This window comes from Pantherophis guttatus, chromosome 6 (genome assembly GCF_059756535.1).
Source record: "Pantherophis guttatus breed Tessera chromosome 6, ASM5975653v1, whole genome shotgun sequence".
NCBI classification, from domain to species: domain Eukaryota; kingdom Metazoa; phylum Chordata; class Lepidosauria; order Squamata; family Colubridae; genus Pantherophis; species Pantherophis guttatus.
In genome coordinates this window covers 51,444,230-51,463,854 of record NC_142068.1, presented here as the reverse complement: position 1 = coordinate 51,463,854, position 19,625 = coordinate 51,444,230, and the positions used below count along the sequence as shown (strand labels likewise).

The 19,625-nt window shown below is 38.5% G+C and overlaps 1 protein-coding gene and 1 long non-coding RNA gene across 3 annotated transcripts in view; one reads left to right on the top strand and one right to left on the bottom strand.

The window, feature by feature from the left end:
- Window positions 1-437: 437 nt before the first annotated feature.
- DUSP5 (dual specificity phosphatase 5) lies at window positions 438-11,918 on the bottom strand. Its single transcript, XM_034440069.3, has 4 exons — window positions 11,210-11,918; window positions 6,647-6,789; window positions 5,597-5,816; window positions 438-2,814 (listed from the first exon to the last, which is right to left on the bottom strand). The coding sequence occupies exons 1-4, from the start codon at window positions 11,628-11,630 to the stop codon at window positions 2,393-2,395; spliced, it is 1,206 nt and encodes a 401-aa protein (XP_034295960.2). The 5' UTR covers window positions 11,631-11,918; the 3' UTR covers window positions 438-2,392.
- Window positions 11,919-12,019: 101 nt separating this feature from the next.
- The window catches only part of LOC117678697 (uncharacterized), a 60,369-nt gene continuing 52,763 nt past the window's right edge, over window positions 12,020-19,625 (top strand). For both annotated transcript variants that reach the window (XR_009620345.2, XR_004595095.3), the window contains exons 1-3: window positions 12,020-12,217; window positions 13,318-13,410; window positions 14,933-15,040. This is a non-coding gene — a long non-coding RNA (uncharacterized LOC117678697). The remainder of the gene's footprint in view (window positions 12,218-13,317; window positions 13,411-14,932; window positions 15,041-19,625) is intronic.

The following is a 19,625-nucleotide window of genomic DNA, read 5'->3' as shown; positions in this document are numbered from 1 at the left end:
GTAAATGCATTTATATCCCACCACCGCTCTGTTAGTTTCATCTCTTTGTCAGCATGTCAGACCTTTATAAAAAAATACACTCTGAAACCTAATTCAAGGATCTTCACAAAATACCTGCTACTGCATGCAAGCTGTGGAACAAAACATTTTTAAAATATTTTATTTTAAAATGCTTTCATTCACAATCATAAGTTTTCTAAGCAATTCTTGTCTTTTCTCATATTTAGAAAAAAAGTAATAGTGACAGGACAAAACCACAGCAGATCATGGAGCCATCTGCAGGGAACACCCAAAATATACAGATTGCCTGTTTTTGTTTTAGTCCCGTTTGCTAAGAAATAAATAATTTCATAGGCAGGAATGTGAAATGAAAAAAATCAACACAAGGAACACCAGTCCACATGTCATTCAGTAAGAATTGTCATTCAATTGAAAAACACTTTTTTGGGAGATTTATTGTTTTTCAGACTGTCTTTCTTCTCTCCTCCCCCCCCCGATTAAAAAAATCTAAAAACACATACATTCAAATTTCATTGTACAGAGAAAAATACATTTTCACAGAACAAAGTTAGAAATTCCAAAACTGTCCTTTATGTAACAATTTGCTATGGGATTGTCTGTTCATTTACAATACTTGCCTGACATCATAGGCCAGTTCAATGAAAAAATCAAGAGCTAAGAGTACAGCTGTCAGATATTACATACAGCAATTTCTAGCTAAAAGGTATGTCTTACATATGACCCAGTGACTAACATGCAATTATTTTGCTGCAGTTTAAGCCTTCTGAATCATGCCTAATCTCATTGTGAAACATTGGGCTTTCTGTCACCAGATATCCAGAACAAATACATTTGAATGAATCTGTAAACACTATATAGGCAGTCCAGTCTTCAACTATGCCTTGAGGACAAGGAAGTCCACCCACTGTCCCCCTTGATAATTCAGGCAGGTTGGAATTTGGCAATACAGTATTTTGAATAGCTAGTTGTAGCTATCATCCTGCTAATCTGTTATCTGGTGGCTAAGGTAGACAAAAAGAAAGATAGGTTATATTGTCACTTCTAGAACTACTAAGGCTTTGTAGTAATATATGAAGAATAATGCCTGAAGGAGGAGGTTGTGGGTGTCTCTGATAGAACAATGAAATATAGGAAAGAAAATGGCTCTGTTCACACAGCAACTTTTAAGATAAGATTTTTCAAATCATGGTTTACTACCAAATGGCTCATAGAGCCCATGTTGTAATGCTAAGACATGGTGGGTATGCTCAAGTTGTGAAAAACAAACAAGCTGTGTTATAAGTGTTACATAGTCATATAGCATTATGATATAATCAATGCACTATCTTTTGAAAAAAGCAATTTTGTAGGGTAAGAAATAAAATACACCAAGTTATCCCCTTGACATCCTTGCTCATGATAACAGGAGTTATAGTTAAAACAGCTGAAGCACATCAGATGAAAAGTCAGCTCTCACTGGACTGAGTTGGAGAACGAGGTATGAAATTCTCATGATTTTGCAGCTTTAGTAACTAGAAATTATCTCCCGAATTTACTTCATTCTGCTGATAACAGCATGAAGCAGAGGCTTTCAAGTAAGGGTCCAATTTTAACCTTGAACTCTGTAGTACACCAACAAAATAATGGAGGCTGATTGGTGCAAAGGGGAAGAAGAGGCATTTGTTTCTCCAGTTTACTAATTCACTTGCATATGGCAGATTATGACATTTTTTAGGAACCCACAAAAGAAAAAAAAAAGGCAAGCATTCAAGTTTTTGCCACAACCAAGTAATATCAAGGTTTGCTCTTTTGTAAATTGTGCTTTTCGTTACAGCTTTTTTTTTCCTGACACAGCTGTTTATTGCTTACACTTCAACACATGTCTATAATTAAAAGGGGAGGGAAGGAGGCAGGAACTAAGAAGCAATCAGACAGGTCTGAGTAACTTTTTAAAAATGTGGTTCTTTCTATTCCAGCAAGGTCTGGATGTACAGTAGTGAATGCACAAATATTTCAGAAATTATTTAAAACACTCATAAATATGCACACATTATTCTCTGAAGAGATTTATTCTTTCAAAACTGTAACCTACCCAGAAGTTCTTATCCAGAATGAGGGGCATTTACTTCTGGGAACAATATCTCCAAGTTCTAAGTAGAGTCCTCAGATTATCTGAGCTGAAACCTGGAGTTTGCTAAATTTAGCACATGATAACTCCAAATTGCATAGCTAGCCCGAGTTTCAATGCATCAAACTCATCTCCACTCCATCTCAACATAAAAGCATATTTTCCCTTCTGATGTAGACAGTCATTCCAGTGTCTGGAACAATGAAATAAATAAGGGCTTCTGTATTGCGTATAGATGAAATGTCTTGTTATCATCACCTCACCTCATGGAACTGTACTGTCTCTTGTTCCCAAGAGGGCCCAGCATGATGAATTTGCAGCAATAGAGTTCAACATTAGTGGATGGACAGGCGAGTGCAGGGGCACTGAATTCAAAACCGAGGTAGGAAAGGGAAAACTTTTGCTCAAAGCCAGCTCTTCTGTAAAGAAAGACACCGCATCCCTTTTGCAAGATGCAACAGGAGGGCTAGGAGCCGAAGACAAAATTTCTGACTCATACTGCAACAGCTGCCCCATGAAACTGAAGTTTGGCGAGATCAGACTCCTCCGTTGCTTGATATAGTCAAATGCTTCCTCCAGGCGGAATTTTCTTGTTTTCATCAGATAAGCCATGCAGATGGTGGGAGAGCGAGAAATCCCTGCTTCACAGTGCACCAGGATCTTGCCCCCTGCCCGTCTGGTACAATCTGAAAAGAAGAAATGAAATGGACTAAATATAGAAGCTATTTCAATCACTACAAGTGAATGCTCTATTGGTAGCATGCCATGCCATGCTTCCTGCCTTCTGGAACAATATTTCTGAGCTTTGAATGGCCCTGACCCTATTGGCTTTCCAGAAGGCTTTGAAGTACCTGGCTTTTCCTCCAGGTGTTGCGGTGCAGATCTTACTGAAGCCAACATATATGTGACCTTGACTAGTTTTTAAAAATTGGTTCCTGCTTCTTTATTTATTTTAATTTTTTGGTTCCCTGCCCAGAGTTATCTTAGTTAAGGTGGGCAGCCATACAGAATTGTTTAATAAATAAAACATAAATAAATGCCATGATGCGAATCACTTTATCACTCGTTTCAAATTGCTAAGAGAAGGACATTCAGAAGGTATTTCACAGATGCAATGAACACCAAGAAAGTAATTTCTCCTTGTTCTTGTTGGCCACATTTACTGAAAAATTACAACTCTTAATGACTGTGTGGTAGATAAAAAGGCTTTGCTCTTTCCCTTCACCCTTGCCAAATCTAGCCACATTATGGCAGCAGATGTTTAATAAAATGAACTCTCTACAGTTTTATTTTAAAAAACCTGAAACAGTTTGATTCTTTTCATATGTTTTACTGGCAGTAAAAAGTGTTATATACTCTCTCGAAGCAGATGGAAATGAGTGTATTTCCCTGCTTATTAGGATCACAGAAGGTCCCCATCTTTGCCCTCATCCTGTGAGATCTTTTTGGTAAACGTTCAGTATGCATTTTGAACCCAAGATGCCAAACCCTGGGCTCCTGGGGTTTCCACCACAAACTGCACAATAAACTACTCTAAAATCCCTAATTACAACCCTTGATAAGTGGCACTTGGACTTAAATCAGACTATAAATGGCTTAAGCAAAGCTACCATTTTACAGAATGGGAGGCCCCAAGGTTACTCACACAATTCAATTATTGTTATAAGATTTAAAAAAAAATGCTGAAAATAAGCTTCTTATGTAAAATGCAAGGATTAAAAATAGAACTGAACTGCTTTAGCTGGTCAAGGAAATGAATTTCCAAGTTTTATCCTATTGTGAAACCTGTTAGATTTATAGGCCATACTGTACTCCACCCAGTCACATACTCCCTAATTGTTATTATAAAGTTTCCTGAAGCAACTACGGAAGTCATTTTATTTGAAAGCAAGGAACCTACACTTTATTTACTACATAGCATTGAATAGGCATTGATATGTAAAGTGCTTAGAAGTCTCAGAAATCAGTTCTTGCAAAAAATTAGGTTCAAATCAATATTCATCTTTGAAACTCATGGGGGACTTTGAGCTACCCCATTTCACAAAGCTGCTGTGGACAAACTCAAAAGTGGAATATAAAGATAGTAAGTGAATAAAGCTTATTACATAGGATACTCTCTCACATTGAAGGATAAGGGTGGAGGCAGAGACCAAGAGATGTTGCTTAATGCTACCTAGTAAGTCAGTAGTAAGAGAAAGATTTGAATAGGTGGTTCCTTAGTTGGATATGAATTAGATTTTTTTCTTCAAAAAGCCAGAAACAGTATATTTCAAGAATCATATCCAAATAATATACCCTTTTAAAACAATTTATGTAAATAACTGAACTCTATGGTCCTTGGATAAACCAATTAGGCAAACCTGCCTACTTAATGAATGTGTTGTAGCCCTAAGCTATTCCTATTTAGGGACTGGTGAATTTTTCCAAATAGCATAGGACTTAACCATAATTCTATACTAGAATTTCTGTTGCAATTCTTTAATTAATAGAAAACTGTCATCAAAATGTTAACTGTATGTTAACATGCCAGTTTCATACAAGACAAGACATGGTTGGTTACCTAAGCTTTGCACTAATCTATCAGATGTCTAGCTATTTGACTCTGCCATTTATGATTTTTATCTCTGTACTGTGTATTTGTGTAATATGTCTAAGCCAGCTAAAAGCACTTGGAAAATATTACGTCCCTCATAGAAATGAGTTTGACAAGAACCTACTCAAAGAGTTCCAGAACTCTTCCAGAGTTCTTCCAGAGAACTCTGGAAGAGTTCCAAAGCTCAAAGTATCCCAGTAGACAGGTATTAAATGTATCCTCTGTCGTGTGCCAACTCATTTCTTTTCAATCTCATACTGTCCTACTCAACACTTAAAGAGAACTTATTTTACACTTTCCACCCAGCAGTACAATTAGAATGCTTAGCCCTACATTGTGAAAACTTGAGGCCGGGGATGGGAAGAGGGAAGGGTTCGCACACAGAGGAAAAGTAGGGATGGCTTATAGACTAGATGTCTATATACTTTATTTTCCAAAATTCCCAAAGTGCCCTTAGTAAATCTACTATACCATTAGACTGTTTTTGCTACTATGAATTGAATTAAATATTTCTGTGGAAATATTTATTTAAAATATTTACATGTTGTCTTTTTTCATCTGTCGCATGGTACATATCAACATGAATAATAAGAACAAATAATTAAAAATACACTAGCCAAAGAAACCATCAGAAAAGACCCCAGCCAAAATTAAAAGTGGTAGGCAAGGCAAGCAAAGTACAAATGACCATCTAAATTTCCATGGAAATAGCTATACGGAACCTGTAAAAATAAAAATTCATAATCCTCTGAAATGCTGCTGGAAAGGGAAAATAGATTCTGTAGTCCCACACTAGTGGAGGAAGGCTTCCTTTCATGATTCAAGAGTTCCTATTTTTCATTTGCAAGAGAAAGAGAGAGAAAAAATCCACCTACCAATAAATTCTATGGCTTCCTGGAAGTGTGAGCTGATGTCTGCTGTGTGACTGTCCTCGACTGGAATCCACTTATAGCAGAATTGGTTAGTAAAGGGTTCAGAACTCTTTCTGGAGACATTCAAGAGTGCAGTGATGTTTAAGCTGGCAAGGAACTCGCACTTGGAAGCATGATAAGCACTGCCAAGGTATAGGAAAGGCAGGATTTCCACTGGACCACCCTGGAAAGTAAAAGAGGAATAAATCATTGTAGATTTCCTGGATGGTTTTTATTCAATAAACTCAAGATAATAGGCAGCTCTGGCAAATTTTTGGGGAGTATTTTGGGCCCCTTCCAGATGTTCTTGTGATGAACAACTGTGGTATTGAGGTTGAAAGAGTTTGCAGTAGGTGGAAATTCTAACATAGGTGGTTAAACCTCCTGTTGCTGCTTTGGCACGTGCTATGTTTCTCACCTTCTAAACACCTTTATCCCCATTCTACTACAAGAGTCAGTTCAATATGGTTGTTGCAGATAGGAATAGCTGTTGTTCCAGAAGCTATAGATCAGGAATTTAGTACTTTTTAATCTAGGGACTGCACTAAACTTTAAATAGTATGTGGGGGTTACTGTCCCAAAGTGGGTGATTAGATCAAAGAAGTAGGTGGAAGCAAGGCAAAACCTAAAACTTGCATGCAATCGAATAGAATCAAATCAGAGTAACTACGACTGGCTGATCTTTGATCATAATAAATTGAAACTCAAACTGTTTATATTATTACTCACTGTATATTTAATAATGTTCTCTCCAATCATATTAAAAGCTACCTATATGTAGGATTTGGAGGCTGTTGCTAATAGTGGTGTCCTGATATAGACACATAGCTTATTAGAATTACTGAGTCAACAACTAAGTTTCATAGCTAACAAAGATCCACCCATCCACGTTTTTTCATTTCAGTGGGGAAAAAGCATATACAACAGCCTGAACCTGAAGAACACAAACATGGGGAAGGGCACAGAAAGGAACCTGGGCATGAAGAGATCGTTCTTATTTTCCTCTAAACACACCTGATCATATGCTGGCTTCTGGTGGATGCATTGCTTCTCGTGCAAGCCGCTGATGCTTTTCTCAGTTTCAATCTTCTCTTGGGACAGAGGCTTTATATCTATGCAGAACTCTGGATATTGTGAGTAAAACGTTTCATAACCTCCTAGAAAAATTACAAGTACAAAGATATAAATTAGAAAAGCTAGGGGGTGGCTTTTAACTGTGCTGGATCATCATTCCCCCCCAAAACCTGTTTCCTGTTTCCTATTGCATTAAGAGTTTCCATTACAAAAAACAGAGAAAAGAAAGCAAAAGAACAGGAATCTACATTTAGAGCTAGGGAATTGAAGAGGAAAAACTGCAAATAAAATGTGACATTTCAAAACATTTCCTTTCAGACATTTTTATGCTTTTATTAATTTGAGAAAATGCAAATTGAAATGCTGCTGTGCATTGATTAAACACTTCCATTCCTTTGCCCCTTGGCAAATTAAATGGATGCATTAAGAGTCATAAAAGTTAATGAAACCCTGTGATGGGCTTAGGTATCTAAATAGCCCCAGGTGAGTTTTTCTGTACAAAAATAGATTTTCTAAATTTACTACACAATTAATGTAAACTAAATATATCTATCAAAGATGCAACTTAAGAGCATGGGCACTGATGTCCATCTAAGATGCAATTTACAGCATGGGTACTGACATCCATCTAAGATGCCACTTAGAGCATGGGTACTGATGATACATGTGTATATCAAGCATGCCTCAAAGCACTCTTTTTCATTGTTATATTGGGTAGCATGTGTAGAACCTCAACTATGATGATTAGAGTGGGTTTTTGTTACGTTTTCATTTATAAGAATTATTTCCACTGATACAATGAGAAAAGGAGGACATGTCTCTACAATCCTCTATACCAGAGGTCTTCAAACTTGGCAGCTTTAAGACTTGTGGACTTCAACTCCCAGAATTCTCCAGCTGTCTGGAGTTGAAGTCCACAAGTCTTAAAGTGCCAAGTTTGAAGACCTATGCTCTATACTGCTCTATACCTTCAACCCTTGGGACTAAATTTTAAGAAAAAGCAAAGTGGAGGCAGGAGGAGAAGTCACACCATTTTGCTAGTAAAAATCTGATGTCTGACAATCCCACTTTTAATTAGGGCACATTGCTTAAGGAAACATACTCAGAGTTACTATCTTACAACTTCACTCCCCAAAATCCCTTGAGTTGGTACATATTGAAACACTTTCAATACAAATTTAATAAAATACAGAGAAAACAGGAAGTTAAGTAAAAGTCAAGAAAAAATGGCGTGGGGATTTAGGGGATTTTATAAATAATATTCAGTTCAAGCAGTATAAAACATTGTGTTTTCATCTTTTAATTCTTCCCTAATTAAAAATTAAAATATCATAAGAGCCTAGTAAGGAAGGACAAATAAATAAGTTTATTGTTATAGCTCAGAATGTTGAAAAAGGAAATCAAACTATTGCATATTTTCAGCTCTATGTCTTTCTGCCATCAAAATGGATGCTATGATTCCCCAAATAATCAGTGGAAGCAGCCAACTCTTTTCCTCACTTTTGCTCCAAATGGTTTCCCCCTCAATTCATTTCTCTCATTTTTAATCTTCTGAAACGTCTTGTACAGGTAGTCCTCAACTTACGAACAGCATTGAAACCAAAATTTCTGTTGCTAAACGAGAAATTTGTTAAATGAGTTTTGCCCCATTTGTAGAACCCCATTTCTTGCCACAGTTGTTAAGTTTATATCGCTAGTTTCAGGGATAGAAAAGAAAACCAAGCTATCTCATTTTCCTTGGATAGATCTGAGAACTCAACAGATCAGCTGTAACCCAGAAGCACCAGGGGATCAGGAGATTAGCCAACTATTCTTAATATGAGTCATCTTTCCATCCAGCTCTCTAGCTCTTTCTCTGCCTACACTCCTCTGATGGCTGGGCTCTGATGCTATGATTTCCACTAAATACTGCATTGCTCATCTTGCAAAAGAGAGATTCTTTTCACTATGAGAGATCAAAATTCTAGGCACAGGAAAGTGGCAAAAACCCGCAGTCTCTCTTATGGCAAATAATTGCTTCCAAAAGGGAAAGCAATCATTGTTTAATTTTATATTCTTTCAATAAAAAACATTTTACCAATGAAATATGTATGATTTATCTATGTAAGGAAATAGTCTTGCCAATGAGGTAATCAAGGAGTAAATTTTACAGATTTGTGTGACTGTTCACTTAATCTCAGTGCTAGATTCAATTGAAACTTTAAAATCAGTGAACAATTTTTTTTAAAAAAAGGTCCTATTATGAGTGGTGGATCAGAGAAAGTGACATAACACATACTGAAAGCTTTCAAAAATATTGGGGGGGGGGCTGTTGACAAGGATTATGTCACTCAGCAGTAAAAGTATTCTCTGAAGAGCAGGATTGCATTTGTGGTGCCGTTAGCTGACAAGCTTTCTGACTCATGCCTGACAGACTGCCTTGAGTCTAGGCCCACTTAGAAAATTGATTCCACACAACAATGAATCCTCTCTCACACCACAAACAGACAAAACCCTTGGGATAAGCCTCAAGGTTCTTCCATTAGTTCATTGTGAACATTCAGACTGAGCTAAAAACATAAGAAGAACAGCATCAGCTTATGACTCAAACACAATTTATCAGTGTAGCCAGTTTCCAGAAGATAACATGCAGTCTATAACAATAATAGGCATTCTATTTCAGGATAATCAACATGGATGGCATTCAGCCTAAAATCACCCAGAGAATTTCCTACCATGGTATCTCACGCTTAAATGAGCTTAAAACAGGAAAAACTGTTAGCACTGAGTAATATTTACATTCATTTCCTAAGATCGCCTTGCTCTATCAAATAGAATGCTAAGAATATAGGAGATAAAGCTTCCGAGAATTACTTTTTGATTTGGAATCGGGAAGACTAAGAGATTGCCATTTAAAAGACTAAACTACAAAGCAGCTAATAAGTAGGTCAGAACCAAAGTGTAACATGTTTTAGTACATAGCGTATTAAAAATTTGCTTTGTTAGGTATGTGCTGAAATATTTCTGAACTACAAAATCTTTATTTTCTCATTTCCAGCCATCAAAGGAATCAAATTTCAAAATCTTTTACATGACGTGAGTCTTCTTAAAAATAAAAATAAAATATTTATGCCAGCATAAAGAATTTAGCATCCATTTGAATTAGCATACTGTGTAGAGATTTTCCTGCAATAGTTTGATATCATTGAGAAAAAAAAGATGCCAAAATATTTTCTGACTTAAATAATATAAAGCAGTAATCATTATGCTTCTAACGGGATCAACTAAGACATTTAAATTGTTCCTAATAAAAGAACTATTCTACTGCTATCTGAAAGCTACCATTTTTGTTACATACAAAAACGTTTGATTATGTTGGAATACACAAATGATAAGGATCTGCCCTATAGGAGGCAGTGCTACTTCTACATTCTGCATTCCTTTAATTTAAAAGCAGAAGCTTTCTTATATTTCTGATTGCTTTCCATCTCTTCTATTAATACTTTCATGAAATGATCATACTACTTACGTATGAGCCAAGTGCATATTTAAATAAACTCAAGAATAAAAGACAGGATGGTGTTTTAGATCTGGCATTTGAGGATGGTGAAATCATTAATCTGTTTCAATTTTTGTAGCAAAACCAATACATCTTGTGTATATTTTTAGGTTAGATCTGGACTTTGATTCATTAGTCACCTAAGAGTACAAGAGCATATTTTCTCTTGCTGGGCCAAAAGATCAGATCTAGGTGAGCTTCGATTCCTTAGTCACCTAAAAATGTACACAAGAGCGCAGGCGATGTATTGATTTTGCTTCTGCCCCCTCCTTTCCTTTTTTGCATGCATTTATGACCAATAGGATTTCCAACGGACTTTTTGTCCTCGCTTGTTAGGGGGAAAAAAAAAGTTACAGCAAAGTCAGGAGAAGAGGATCTGTTGAAAGGAGAACCTATTGATCAATCCCTTTCAATACAGAGAGAATCGTGAAACCTCCTCTTCCTTTCTCGTTTAGCACACAATGGATCTCATGGGGCCAAAAGCATATATATCTTTTTAACTGTATTTTAATGTTTGTATTTATGTTTTTACTTTGGCTGTGCACCGCCCTGAGTCCTTCGGGAGAAGGGCGGTATATAAATTTGATAATAAATAAATAAATAAATAAATAAATAAAAAATAAAAAAAAAAAAACACGTGCCATTTACACGATCGGGCCGGTTCTCACTTGTTCTGCGAAATCTACCCAGTCTAGCATCTGGACAGGTATCGTTAAGAACAAGGCGGCCGCGGCTGCTCATTGCTAGCAGCGCCGTCGGGCTCTGGCACCCGCTCACTTAATCTGCCGGGTACGGGCGACATCCAGACGGAGCTCTCTTCGGGATCCGGTTTAGCAAGATTCGCGTTTCCAGTTCCCTGCAGCAACGCTTCCCAGGACCAACAGAGCCGGTCCCGTTCCCCCATTACCCTCTCCTCCTCCTCCCCCCCCCAGCCCGCAGAGCTTCATTCTCTTCGACGGCCTCACCTTTTAGGAAGCAGACGCGGGCTCCAGCCTCGGGCAGGCTTGCAGACAGCGTGTTCAGCACGATCTGCGCCGTGCTCTCTTTCTTGAGCTTCCGCCAGTGTCTGGTGTTTTGATCCAAGACAACCACGGCCGTCAAAGTCCGAGGCGGCGCGGCGTCTCCTTCTTCTCTTTCTTCCGAGCAAGCAGCCGGCGGGATCAGAAGCCGCCCCCGGGCCGTTTCGTCGGGCACCACGAAGTGTAAAGGCACGGGCCGCCCGTGGGAGCGGCGGATGACCACGGAGTTGAGGTTGACGTTGAGAGACCCTCGGAGGCAAGAGGCCGAATAGGAGAAGTAGGGTCTGCAGTCCAGGACGAGGCACAGGGCGGGATCCTTCCGTAGCAGTTGCTTGAGTCGACGAGAATCCAGAGCCGTTACCTTCATCTTGGCTTGCTCTGCCCGTCTCTCGCTCCCTTCCTTCCCCTTCTCAGAAGCAGCCTCGCAGAGAGTCGCCCCTAAGGCGCTTAGTTGCCTAGGCGGGCGATTATTTGAAACAACACCCGGGAGACGCCCAAGCCCGCTTCCTTAAAGCCGCGACCCTGGCCGCGACCCTGCTCTGTCTCGCCTTCCCTGCCTTCGCATCTCCCTCCCGGAATTCAAGCAGGGGATTCCGCTTCGGAGAAGTGGCAATTTATCTGAATGAACGCCGGAGCCGCGCGGCTCTGTCCATATAAGGCGAGCGACGTCACAGGAATGTTCTGTAGTAGGGACGCCTCTTCGGCTCAGCGCCGCCCAGCCGAGGGTAGAGGAGATTCCCTCCCCCCTCCCCCTCCAGGAAGCGGGAAGGCCGAGCCGAGGCTATACTCAGGAAAGCGTTACTCAGGCTTCTTCGAGCAAAGGAAGTTGAAGAATGTTTTAAAAATTCTCCAGTCATCAGAAAACCCTCCTCACACTCACTCACTTATTTCCGTCGACTTACTAATGAAGGAAAGGACGTGTGATGGTGACGGAAGAAAGAGAAGTAGCATAAGGTGGAGGTGGAGGTGACACCAGGGTTTGGGGGTTTTTTTGCCGGCAAAACAGAGAGCTGTCTGGCTTGCTAAAGCTACAAGAATCGGGCTCTTCAGTTCCTCCATGCAAGCTACTAATTTTAAATTGCCACAGCAATAAGAATATCATTCTCTGTTGAATTTCTTTCGGTAGAATACCTATAAAATACATAGGGGGGTGGGGGTGGGAAAGGATGCCTCTCTTGACTTACATTTTAAAAGTTCTGCTTTAGCATAGCTATAGTGCAGTGATAGCTAACCTTTTTGCCATTGGGTGCCAAAACGGGGGGGGGGGTTTGTGCACGCACATGCCCAGACCTATAATTCAATGCCCCCCTGCACCCCGCCCCCGCCCCCCCCCGTGCATGTCCGCCCTCCTGCACCCTGTTTTGGGCCTAGCAGGCCTACCTGTAGCCTCCAGAGGGCAAAAACGGCCACCCCCACCCCTCTGGAGGCTGGAAATGGCCCATTTCCCGACTTCCGGTGGGCCTGGAAGGCCCGCTTTTTGCCCTCCCCAGGTTCCAGAAGCTTTCCTGGAGGCTGGGGAGGGCGAAAATGGCTTCCCTATCTCCTCCAGAGACCGAAAACGCCCTCCCAGAGTTTCCACGCAAGCCCTGTACTTACCTGATATCCAAAACGGGCCACATGGAGACTCCTGGGAGGGGAGACATGGGCGGGGCCAGCTGAAAACCAGCTGGCTGGCGCACACATGGGAGTTGAACTACGGCAACGGCTCATGTGCCAGAAGGTATGGCTCCGCGTGCCACCTGTGGCAGGCGTGCCATATGTTTGCCATCATAACTATAGTGTCTTCAGAAATATCTATGCAGAATAAGATGCTGTCTGGCAAATAACTGGTTATCCAAAGCTCTCTGTTCACAAGAACAAGCAAGAAATCCAACATAGTCTCAAAGGTGTTTTGTTTTGTTTTTTGCTTTGATGAGTAATGTGCTTATGATCAATATACTACAACTCTTCTTGTGTTGGCCTAAAGTAATTCTATCATAGAGGAGGTTCTTTGCATTGCCAATCCCACAATACCTCTCCTGTAAGTGACAGAACCCCATTTTCTCATTCTGCAGGTGTACCAGACATTGTTGGTTTTAGTCTCTAGCTTTGCTGCTGTGCCAGCATAATGCCAGCTGGCAAGAAACACCAAACAATTGCCATCAAAGGTGAGCCAGATATTATGACTAAGTTTCACAGTTTTGCTTTCCACTTTAGCCTCTCTAGTTTTACTCTCTCCCCTCCTTTTGTAAATGCAACAAATATACATCCACAAAAATATTTAAATATCTTGTAAATAGTTAATTTGGTGAGAAACCTGTGGCTTTCCAGGTGTTTGATGCTTCCCAGGCACCCAATTTTTAGGATACTGGGTGGCATTATGCAGAATATTCTATACACAAACTGTTTCTGGCACAGAACTGTTAATTTTGGGTGATCTGTGCCCCAAGAGTGAAACAAAGCTGTATTTTGATGACTGTTAATTGAAATCTGCTTGTTCTAGGGTTTGGGGGGTATGGGAAAAAGCAGGGAACTACCTTGGCAACAGTTTGTGTGAATATTGGCAGTAGCAGTACAGGCTGAGGGAAGAGGGAGATAAGGGGACTGGGATGATGGAGGGGGCATAGCAGGCCAATAGGATATGCCATCCTAGGAACCTGTCCCTTAATGCTGTAAGGAACAACACATAGAGCACTACATATGTGGCAATACGTGGTTTTAAAGAACTGAAGCAATCACATTTTCCTTTGTGATTCATTTATGCTAGGAGTTTCACTTTAGTTTGTAATATGGTTCATTTCCAACAATTGTCTGAATTGAGAAGTGAAAATAGAAAGGACTTGTTAAAAAAAGGCAGGAGAGGGGAATTAATTCTACATTACCCATTACCGTAACTTAGGTAGAATTTCCCTCTCTTCTTCCCATCATAATGTCTTCCTTATTTTACTGCTATAGTATTTTTTCTTTTGTTTTTGATAGCCATAGACAAAGAAGAGACTGAGTGACAGTCTCAAGTTCTAATAATAGCTATTAAGTTATAGTGTAGCATGCAGTTGAATCTCTTCACCTTTTTGGTACTTTTTAGATGTTGCTTTTAGTAAGCAATTATCTCAGAGATTTTTTTTTTACAATATTTTAGATGTCACAATGAGTTGCAACAATTGTTTCCCAATTCTTCTAATTTTTCCTTATGGTAGAAAATGTGTAAGGAGAGAAAGGTAGAATTGCTGCACTGTTATTTTTAATAGATAGTGCAAGGAGTTGTTCATTTTAAAGCACTTTTTGAATCTGAAAGTTTGAGACTTAGACCACTGTTTAAGAATAATCTTTACACTGACTGCTTTACAGGTGTGTGCATACTACTTATTTATATGAAATTCTAATTGACTTGGTCTTCTGAGAATACTTTAAACAAAAATACCTCTGTACCAGACTAAAGACAAGATTCAGGGGTTTAAAATAGTTGTAACATATCTAAATCATGATTTCAAGTTTTGATAAGATTAAGTTTTTTTAAAAACGTTTTTACAATCCAGCTGTGGAACACAACTGAATTAATCAAACAGACTTTCTTCAAAATTAGCTAAAGTTGATGGATATATAATGTCAGAAGACAAGTGTATCAGATAACCACAAGAAATTGCTTTTTAGTGAAACAGACCCATACTATAACCAATCTATCTTGTGCAGCTTTCAGACAGATTCTTTTCTTATTCTGTCTGGAAACATTGTGGATTGAGTGTGGACCTTCTAATGAAAAAGCATCTGCTACACTAGTTCTTCCCTAAGGATTTGCAGGTAAAATTTTATAACTTTCAGGAAATCCTGAATCCATGTGTGTTGAAGATTGTGCAATTATCATTATTGAAAGCATTCGGCTTTATCACAGAACTCAATAAATCAAAATCCTGTATTTACACAAAGCCACTTAGAAATGCATTACCAGAAGCTCTTCCAGGATATTGGATATATTGTGGTTCATATCAATTCTCTTGTAAATCTTGCTATATTACTATGTATACAAAATTGAATGAAATTCTTAGCCCTGTACAATACTGGAACCTTTCAAAGGAATGAAAAGCTGCACATTATTCTCTACACTCAACAAACATTAACTTCAATGTCATTGTCAATAAAGTAATATATATCTAAGTAACAGAATTTGCAGTAACTATGGCTGAAGTAAAGCAAACAAACAATAACACAGAAGTAGAACATATCAATGATTTGCTATACCTTTTTGCCTCAGGTGGAATGACTTGCTATATATTTATTCCTTATATATTTCTTTCCTCATAAGCATTGTATCAACATGTCAAGAAAGGTTTGAAATTCCACAGAATTGGAGCAGATGATTGTGTGGAAGGAACGTGTATCATACACTAGCCATAAACTATTGGCCCATGGAACTGGGATGGGGCAGAACAATATCAAAGAGTGATATATAAATAAACAACAGCCCCAAGGTGATTTTTGTTTTCAGGAAAACATTGGTTGTAGGATGGTTGGGACTACAAAAGATAAGGAAGCTGTAGAAACAGTTTTTAAATTAATTTAACCTGGGGAAAATTGCTAAGGCAGCAGAGAGGTTCAATATTACAAAGATAGGATTCTGCAAGTATATGCCATAGTAATCATAATTCATGTGATACAGCTCAATGAATTCACAAATTTAGTTATATAATGCATTGCCAAAAATCAGAGAATATAGTATGCCTCATTTGATTGATTGTCAAGGGCATACTTGGCTTTTCAGGAAAATAGGTCATTTAATTCAATCATACTACCTAGCTTTAAAAAGAATACAGATTTGAGAATTAAGACTTGTACACATTTTAACATAAATGGAGTTATTAATTTTATTCAGTGATAGTATGTAGCAAATGGACAAGTGCCTTTTATGGATGTGTTGAATATCATTATTAATCCCACCACCATGATACAATCAGAATCTGCTAGAAGGGATTCCTTGCTATACTTCTATCCCCTCACAAGTTTAATATCACTGACAGAAAAGAAAATTTGTAGCTTAGGGTTGAACTGTGGGGTCCTTGGTGCTCTCTGGGTTTGGTTATTTTCTTGCAGACATTTCATTACCATACTAGGTAACATCATCACTGCAGTTTATTATCAGTTTAGTATCACTTTCTAGATATTATGGATGACATATTCCCTGATTTCAAGGACAATTGAGAATGATAGCCCTTAAAATTGAACCTTTGCATTTAGCTTTCAAAGAATACTCAGACTTTGAAAAGGAAAACATCGGTTATGCCCTTAAGAAGATCAAAAGCTTATATTAAGTCTATATCTTTATTTATTATAAATAATATTTGGGATTATAAAGTAAAGAGTACCATTGGATTCCTTTATTACCAGACTACAGTTTATTACAAGAACATTTAAGAACATTGTTTCAAAGGACTAATATCCCATTTAAAATGAAACTAGATAACCCATGACTTGTTGGGTTATTGTTTCAGCGGTATTTCCTAAACAGAATAACCATGAGTGGACAAAAAAGCAGTGGGACTGGGAGCAAGTTCCTGCTGGCTTCCCAGCAGGAAACTTTTTTGTAGAAAGCTGGCAGGGAATATTAGAAATGATGACCATGTGACTATAACTGGCTGGTAGCTTAGTGGCATGGCAGTGTGGCTGTGCTGAAATTTGCCAAAGTTTAATCCCATGGGAGAAATTGGTCCTGGATTTTGGATCCCTTCTTTAAGTTAGCCCATTTCAGGCTAATGTACCATTTCAGGTACATTGATTCAAAAATTGTTGTCCTATGATACACCATTTTGCCCAATTAAAGGGCAAAAAGATAAACAGCAGAGTTTTAGAAGTAGATAGGTACCTTTGGCCCAACCATCTAGCTTCTATCTCTTTAGTGTAATTGAATTTTCAGTAACTGAATTTTCACTATAACTATAAGTAAATAAAATTTACAAATGGCTGGCCAAGCATCTTTGCACCAAAATGTATTCTTTTCATTTTGAAAGAGATTATGCAACACAGAATAAAACAGTTTCAAGTTTGGGGTGCATGACAGATGCTGACAAATGTAATATAGCCTGGAGATGTGAAAAGATTTATTGTGACGAATTATGATTTCTCTGTTCTCACCTCTGTTCCTTCTAATTTGTAAGTAACAGGTGTGCTGATTTCCTTTCCAATAGCTCAGAGGATTTTCATAGAAACCAACCAACTAAGGGAGGCATGCTATTTCTGTGTATGTTTTTGACCCATTATATTCTATTTACTAGGCACATGGAAACACTGTCAGCTTTCTTTTGAAAATATAGAACAGGTTCTCAATGTAAAGTGTGTATTTCCAGCAATGTTGTGAGGAAATTTAGTAGGAAATTTTTTAGCAGGAAAGTTATTTCGCATTAATGTTTATTGTATGGCACTGGAAAAAAAAGTCAGGCTTTTAAAATCAGATCAGTTAGGATCACGTAAGCAAAAACTACACATGGTGAAACTACTATTTGGATAAAATATTTTTTATGTTCTTCCCAAATGACTCCAAAACAGATGTATGATCCTTTTATCATATATTGGATATTTATCCTACAGTTGGGCACGTAATATATAGAAAAACTATGTTTGTGACTTTAAATGATATAAGAAAGAGCCTGTAGTACAGAGGACTAAAGCACTGTTATTAACATCTGCTGCTTGCAATTACTGCAAGTTCAAATCTCACCAGGCTCAAGGTTGATTCAGCCTTCCATCCTTTCAAAGGTAGGTTAAATGAGGACCCAGATTGTGGGGGCAATAAGCTGAGTTTGTATAAATATACAAAAGTATGAAGGCTATTGCTTAACGCATTGTAAGCCACCCTGAGTCTCTGGAGAAGGGCGGCATATAAATTAAAGCAAAAAAAAAAAAAAGAAGAAGAAGAAGAAGAAGAAGAATGATTGGCTGTGCTATTATCAGACAGCCATAAAAGTAGACAGGAAGCCCAGGAACTCCTGCTCCTGCTATTTGATGATTGATCTCCTGAAGAGGGACTGTGTGTGACTGAAGAAAACTAGTCTGTGAGTATCTGTGTGTTTAACCAGCAACGTATCTCTTTGCTGTCCAGTCTGTTGCCTACTATGCAGAGGGAAGTTTTACCGTCAACACTGGTTATGGGCCCAGTTTGTATGTACCGGTTACAGCAATAAGGGAGTTGCGACACACATTACTCCTTCAGGCGTTCTGGAGCAATGCTGGAGCAGCGTTGGTATGGGCAGCTAGATATATATATATATAGTTAATCATTTGGACGTAGAGACTACATACCTACATGCACCACTACAGCACGAAATCTATTTAAAGAGACCCTCAGGATTAGAGGAGAATGGGACATCTGACTGTTGGTTATTAAGGAAAAGCCTTTATGGGTTAAAACAGTCAGGTACAAATGGAACCAGTGTATTGTAAGAACATTAGAGAAGATTAGATTCAAAGCAGGATTAGCAGATCCATGTTTATTTAGAATGGAGAGGGATGGTAAAGTGTCTGTCAAGTTTCCGAAAGAAACCCTCCCTCCCTCCTGCTCATGGCAACTTGAAAGCTTTGCAAGTTGATAGGGTCATTATTACTTCTTTTTACTGACAACATAGCTTTGATTACAGAAAATGAACAAGAGACTAGCAGGATTGTTGATCAATTAAAAACTCATTTCAGAATTAAAAATCTAGGGGAGATACAACAATACCTGGGTTTACGAATTGAAAAAACCAGGGGAGGATTTAAATTATCCCAAACTGATAAAATCAATAATTTATTAAAACAATTGAGGATGGAGTTATGTAAACCATCAAAGACACCTATAATTCAAGACTATTGTAACACTGATGTAAACAGTCAGTTGTTTGATAAAGGGATTTACCAATCGCTGGTTGGCAGCTTATCATATATCAGCAATTGGTCTAGGCCCGATATTTCTTATAGTGTTAACCAATTGGCTAGGTTTAACAAGGAACCTACAGAAAGACACTGGCAGGGAGCAAAACGTATCCTAAGGTATTTGAAATATACCATGCATCATGCATTATATCTACAACCATCAGAAGATTTACCCGTAATTGCTTATGCAGATGCTAGTTTCGCAACACATGTGAATACAAGGAAATCAACCTCAGGAATCGCTATATTTCTGGAAAAGTCTTTGATATGGTGGCGTTCAATTAGACAGAAGCATTTGAGTACGTCTACAATAGAGGCAGAATTTTCTTGTTTATCTTTATTATGTACTGATCTGATTAGTATTAAGCAACTGATGCTAGATATAGGAATAAATATAAGAGATCCTATAACAGTATACGAAGATAATCAGGCAGCGATTCAAATGGCGACGAATATAGCTGTAAAAACTAGAACGAAACATACAGAT